Source organism: Trypanosoma conorhini, assembly GCF_003719485.1.
Source record: "Trypanosoma conorhini strain 025E chromosome Unknown Tco_14.4_contig_00882, whole genome shotgun sequence".
NCBI lineage: Eukaryota > Euglenozoa > Kinetoplastea > Trypanosomatida > Trypanosomatidae > Trypanosoma > Trypanosoma conorhini.
Window position 1 is genome coordinate 1 of NW_021704974.1, and position 5,861 is coordinate 5,861.

The window sequence follows — 5,861 nt, forward strand, 5'->3', positions numbered from 1 at the left end:
TATATATATATATATATATATATATACGTACGCACTCAAACTTGGCTTGACATTTTAGGTGAAGAATGCGTGAGAGCCTCAACTCAATGGAGGCGCGGTGTTTGTCTTGTTCTTGCCGATGCCCAACTCGCAGGCTTCTTGCAGTACTGCCCCCCATCTTTTTGTTGTTATTGTTGTCTCTGTACATGTGTCCCTCTCCCTCTATCTATCTATCTATATACATATATGTCTCTCTCTGTGCGTGTGTGTGAATGTGTCCCGTGCCTCGTCCTATCATTTCCTTTCCCTCGAGGTTGCGGCGTGGGAAGTACACTCTCTCATCGCCTTCCTGCACGGCACAGCAGCGAGGAAGGAGGAAACGAGGCAACATCACCAGCACCACCAGGAAAGGGGCGTAAGCGATGATTGAGCCAACGGCCCTCGCGGATTTCAGCCAGCCGGAGTTGTTGCGCATGGAATCGACAAACTTCGCCTCCGACGTTGCGCGTGCCGAATACGGGGACGCGGTGCATAGTTACTTGTACAAGTATAAGACGAAGGGTCGACGAACCTTCCTGCAGGATCAAACTACCGCAAAGACGTGCCTGCCGCGTATTCTACCAAGGGGCTTTCCCTACGTGGCCAACTTCATCTCGTTTGAGGAACTTGTGAGGCGTGGGGCGATTCCGTCATGCAGCCAGGATGAAGTGGACTTTTCCGTCAAGGATCTCCAAATACTGTACGAGGCAAAGTGTATGGATCAGGAATTAGTGCCCTTATGGGAACGTGAGATGCGGTTTATGGAGCTCATTAGCGCCAACTGCCGAGGAAAGTTCTTTTGCTTGAAAGAGAGTGGATTTGGCCCAATGTGCGCCGAGGCCATTGCACACATTTTGTCAAGTAACCAAAAATACACCATTCTTGACTTGAGTGGAAATCGGCTACGCGATGAAGGCGCCTGCTCCATTGCAAAACTTATCAAAGTCAACAGGAACATTGTCCACGTGGGGCTTCGATCCAATGATATTGGCCACGTGGGAGGGGTGGCCTTGGCGCAAGCACTTCTTGAAAACAATACCGTGGTCTCACTTGACTTGGGCGCGCACTCTGGCATTAATGGCAACCACATCGCCACAGAAGGTGCAGAGGCCATTGGAACCATGCTTCGTGCGAACAAGGTGCTCTCGCACCTCAATCTCAGTAGCAACGGTTTGGGGGTGTCTGGTGTCTCATTCATTGCTGCAGGCCTCGATGGAAACCAAAGCCTCAAACGCCTAGACATTTCTGTTAATAACTTGGGCTACGCGGGGATTGAGACGCTGGCGCCCGTCCTGGAAACCACCTGCATCACCCACCTCTCGCTGCAGCGGAACGCGCTGGGGGACAGTGGTGGGATGGTTCTCTTTCAAGCGATTGCGGCGGCCATTGAAAACGGTGAGGAGCGAATTGAGTTTCTTAACTTGGAGGCCAATAACCTCGGGGAGAAGACGGCCAAGGCAATGCAACGCGTGTTGTCATCGTCCGCCACTCTAAAGAAGCTGCGGCTCTCTTCCAACAACTTTGGGGGCTCCTCCAAGCACATTATGGAGGGCTTGGCGGAAAACAAGTCTCTGCTTTCCATCACGCTCTCCTTTTGTGGGATTCGCGAGACGGACGGGGCCGCCATCGGGGCCGCCCTCGCGGCGAACAGCACACTGCAGAACTTGGACCTCTCAAATAACAAACTCAAGGATGCCGGATCAAAGCGCATCGCGGAAGCCATGAAAACGAACGAGGGGCTTCTCTCACTGAATCTTGCCTGCAACAAGATAACCGATGAGGGTGGGGAGGCGATTGCGCTCTTTTTGGCCAGTAATCGCACCCTTCGAGATTTAAATTTGCGACGCAACTGCATGTCAAACGTCACAGGCGAACTCTTGGACGATCAGCTGCGTTGCAACAACACGTTAGAGAAGATGGACGTCACCTACAATGATTTCCGCTATCAGTCTCTCATAGGCCAACGTGCAACCCTGGCGCGAAATGCGGATAAGAACAAGAGTCTCGTTGTCCCACGACTCAAGGCGGAGATTGAGGGGCTTTCCTTCAAGGAGCGCGATTTGTCACAGGCCGAAGACGAAATTGAAATGGAACGGCGCATCATTAAGGATCGCAGCGAGCAGTTGTTGCGCCGCAATGAAGAGGCTCGGGTCACGACTGAGAAGGCGCGGCGGGAAATTGTGGATATTGAAAAGAATCTGGCTGTCGTACGCGCCCGGCTTGACTCCGCAGAAGAAGTGCTTCGCCGCACAGAGGAGCGAGTGAGCAACGAGATGTCTGAGATCTCCGGACGAAAAGCGAACATGGAGGCACGCATTCACCAAGAGAAGGAACGCGCGGACCGCGTGCAGCGCGAGATGGAGCGTATGCGACGGCAGCTGAAACAGCTGGAGGAAGCAGAGGCGACACGCCTAAAGCCTCTCTTATTGGATATCAGTATTGCGGAGGCGGATAGGGACCGCGAGGCGAAGGAATGTCAGTATGAGGCCGACAAGGTGGCCGCCCTTGCGCTTCAGCGGAAGGAGTTGGAGAAGAAGCTAGGCCTCAGCCTTCCTGCGGCGGGCAGCGCTGCCGCGCCAAAGGCCAAAAAAAGGAAGTAGCCATGTAAAACAGCAAGTGCAAAAGGGCAAGAAGAAGAAGGGAAAGATGTGAATAGAGGAAACGAAAAGAAATCAAGCAAAGGATATGTGTTTGCAACTTCGTCAAGTACCAATCACGGCCCTTCTTTCTTCACGCTATGGAAAAACATATATATATATATATATTTGTTTTGTTTCCTTCTTCTTATACTTTTCCTGCTTGCTGGTTTTTTGTTTTGTCTACTTTCTTTTCGAGCGATGCACCCCTGTGCATATTCTTTGCTTCCTTTTCCTCGTGTTGTTTCTTCTTTGTGGTTTTTCTTTAGACGTCGCAGTTGGGGGAGGGGGAGAGGGGAGGCGGACACGGAAGTAGGAACAAGCAGGCAAGCAAACAAGCGGCAACAACAGAAAAATGCCGAAGGCTCTGCGAGGGACGATTGAGACATGCGCGAAGAAGTATGCAAAGCTGAGTCCGGCGCTGAGTCTTGGCGGTGCTGTCTCCCTGTATGTGCCCCGTCAGCCGCGTTCTAGCAGCGCGAGTCGTGTCAGTAGGACACTCTTCACACTTTGGTGCGGACTGTTGGAGAGCTATCAGTTCACCCCAGCCGCAGCCGACGCCAACGCCAACGGTATCGACAACGGGGTTTCATTTGTTGTGGCTGAGCGACGCAGGCCAGCTGCGCAGGCAAGCACCGCATCGTTGGATTTTGCCACCGACGACAATGACCAATGGCAGAGCATCTTTGGACCACATGCGTCAATAGAAGCTCTAATTTTTCTTCTTCACTGCAGCTTTGCCGACGTGGATGCCGCCGCGTGGGTGATTGCCTTTTGTATCCTTGACAAGCTGCAACTTCGACACTCTGTTGAGAACCGCATGGGGCGTCTGTGCAATTCACCGAGGAATGCTCCCTTTCGTCTTCACCTGGGCAATTGCTGGAGAAACCTTTTTGTTGCCTTTTCTTTGGCACTCAAGTGGCACATCGACTACCACATCACTCTTAACTACATGGTGACTGTATTGCCGCCCAACTCACACGACCAGTCGTCTCTGCGTGGAGTTTGCGCCCAGACGGAGTGGCACATGTGCCATTCTCTGAACTTTGATGTATCTGTCCGACCTGCCGAGTTGTTGCAGCTCCTGGAGGACTTTCTCACCTTGGAAGAACGGGAATGCATCATGTGCTCCATCACCCATGAAGCGGCGCTGGGGCGCTTTTTTTTGTGACATGACGTCGGGTCGCAGTTATTCGTCGTTGTCAGGCTCTAGAACTTCATTGGGCGCATCTTATTTTTTTTTTTATTTATTATTATTTTTTCTTTCTCTTTATATATATATATATATGTTTATATATATTTGGTTTTTGTTTCTCAATAGTTTTTCCTCTCTCTCTCTCTCTCTGAGTTGCTTTCCATTGCTGTTCTGCTGCGTCGCTGGGGCGGGGAGGCCGCGTAGTGGGGTGAGAGGAGTGCGCCGCATGCAGGAGACACTGCTGGCGTTGAGGCGTATGCTTGTAACGGCGTGCATGGTGCCTGTTCCCGCCTTACTGCGTGTGTGTGTGTGTGTGCCCTTTTTCTGTTCGTTTGCTTTAGAGTCTGATTGCTTGTTGCTTCTCGCCCCATTGCCCGCCCTCCTCACACCCGCAGAAAAAGAAGAAGCGACGGCAAGGATAGCAGACAAAGTCCCAACGAAGATTCCTTTAATAATTAAACAAAACAGGTAGTTTTGGAAGAGTTTTCTTCTGTTCGTGGACGAATTCCTGCTCGTCTGTCTGGGTACCAGCGTGGGCTCGCGCTCATGCACTATTACAACAACCAACAACCCTCGCCGCACATGGCGTCCTACAGTGAGTATCAAGAGTATGCAACGACACAGCCAAGTCAGCCCCCGTTGCAGCGCCAGCCGTACATGGAGCAACAAAGACAACATCAACAGCGTTATCAGCAATACCAAGTGCCTCAACAGCGATCTGCAATGCCGCCACAGGTTTCACCCAACTCTAACTTTATGCAAGTGCCTCTTCCTTCAATGGACCAAAACATCGTAGGTGGCTGGTCCGCGGGCCCTGGCGGCTATTCCCAGGTTGGCTATACTTCCACGCAGCGGCACCAAACCACACCCGTGCCAAGTAACGACGAACGCTATAGAAAACAGCTCATTGTAAATTATCTGGCCCCGGATGTGGCCACTGCGGAACTGCATGACCTTTTCTCTCGCTTTGGGCCGCTTGATGGCGCCAGAATCATCCACGACAAACGGACGAATCTGCCAAAGGGATACGGATTTGTCTACTTCTGCCGCCCTGAAGACGCCAAGGAGGCCGTAGAGCGAATGAGTGGTTTTGAGCTTCACGGCAAGCGAATAAAAGTTGGGTATTCTACAAACCCACTTAACATTGTATCGGGTGCCTCGAGCCAGTCCACATGGGGAAACATGGCGTGAAGATACCCTACGTGTCTCTTATGTTCCTTATGCCTCTGTTTTTTTTATTATTATTCCTTTATACGGCCCTGAGTATTGCGTTGGCTCCTGACAGAAAAACAGGGAAAACCACTTGCCACTTAGCCAACGAAGACTAAGGAGACAAAATAACAGCAACCCAAAAGTTTGAACTTAACGATGGTTGCCGCTTATGTATGAGTAGGCGAGATGAATCCAAAAGAAGAGTTGCCTGATGGGATGCTGTATCAGTGTGCCTGTTTGGTTCCTGTTGTGCAAACTATCCTCTCGCTCTCGCGCTTTCGCTTTGTGAACGGTACAAGTACAAACACTTTTTTCGTCTTGTTTTTTGTTCATTTGGTTCGCGGGTGACTTATGAGTTTTTTTTATCGATTTTTAGACTGGTTGAATGTGATGATTTAGATCAATCTACGTGAAGCGCAGAAGCGAGCCGGGTGTCTTTGTATAGGTGTCGCTTTCGTTTTCTCTTTCTCTCTCTCTTTCACTGTGTGCGCATCTGTTGCCAACTTGCTGACTGACACGCTATTGTTTTTACTGTTTTCTTTTAAATTTATTTTCGAAATAAAACCCGACTGAGACGCGCAAAGAAAAAGAAAAACAACAACAACAACAACCGAAGAATGAAAAAAAGAAGAAATAATGAAAAAGCAGAGGAAGGTTTCATGTATTTGGTTTCACAATTTATTTCTTTTCTTTTCCAGGTGTGATATGTGCTGCCCATCTATACACGAAGCAACCACGTTGCCTGGGTTTGGGTCTTCTCATCCCATGCTGGTGTTTTTGTCTGGTGTGGTATTATTATT

The 5,861-nt window shown here is 50.2% G+C and overlaps 3 protein-coding genes across 3 annotated transcripts, besides 10 other annotated features; all 3 read left to right on the forward strand.

Moving 5' to 3' along the window:
* Positions 1–26: a microsatellite.
* Positions 27–200: 174 nt separating this feature from the next.
* Positions 201–235: a microsatellite.
* A 166-nt stretch (positions 236–401) lies between these two features.
* On the forward strand, positions 402–2,618 carry Tco025E_08807 (ribonuclease inhibitor-like protein; the record flags this gene model as incomplete). The annotated part of the gene is made up of 1 exon (XM_029375646.1): positions 402–2,618. The coding sequence occupies one exon, from the start codon at positions 402–404 to the stop codon at positions 2,616–2,618; it is 2,217 nt and encodes a 738-aa protein (XP_029224239.1).
* A 147-nt stretch (positions 2,619–2,765) lies between these two features.
* Positions 2,766–2,783: a microsatellite.
* Positions 2,784–2,935: 152 nt separating this feature from the next.
* Positions 2,936–2,971: a sequence feature (G-rich).
* Positions 2,972–2,973: 2 nt separating this feature from the next.
* Positions 2,974–3,002: a microsatellite.
* Positions 3,003–3,009: 7 nt separating this feature from the next.
* On the forward strand, positions 3,010–3,825 carry Tco025E_08808 (uncharacterized protein; the record flags this gene model as incomplete). The annotated part of the gene is made up of 1 exon (XM_029375647.1): positions 3,010–3,825. One exon carries the CDS (start codon positions 3,010–3,012, stop codon positions 3,823–3,825), a length of 816 nt encoding a protein of 271 aa, XP_029224240.1.
* Positions 3,826–3,885: 60 nt separating this feature from the next.
* Positions 3,886–3,967: a microsatellite.
* A 14-nt stretch (positions 3,968–3,981) lies between these two features.
* Positions 3,982–3,999: a microsatellite.
* Positions 4,000–4,145: 146 nt separating this feature from the next.
* Positions 4,146–4,165: a microsatellite.
* Positions 4,166–4,395: 230 nt separating this feature from the next.
* On the forward strand, positions 4,396–5,040 carry Tco025E_08809 (putative RNA-binding protein 6; the record flags this gene model as incomplete). The annotated part of the gene is made up of 1 exon (XM_029375648.1): positions 4,396–5,040. One exon carries the CDS (start codon positions 4,396–4,398, stop codon positions 5,038–5,040), a length of 645 nt encoding a protein of 214 aa, XP_029224241.1.
* A 469-nt stretch (positions 5,041–5,509) lies between these two features.
* Positions 5,510–5,544: a microsatellite.
* Positions 5,545–5,641: 97 nt separating this feature from the next.
* Positions 5,642–5,715: a sequence feature (A-rich).
* Positions 5,716–5,861: the final 146 nt, after the last annotated feature.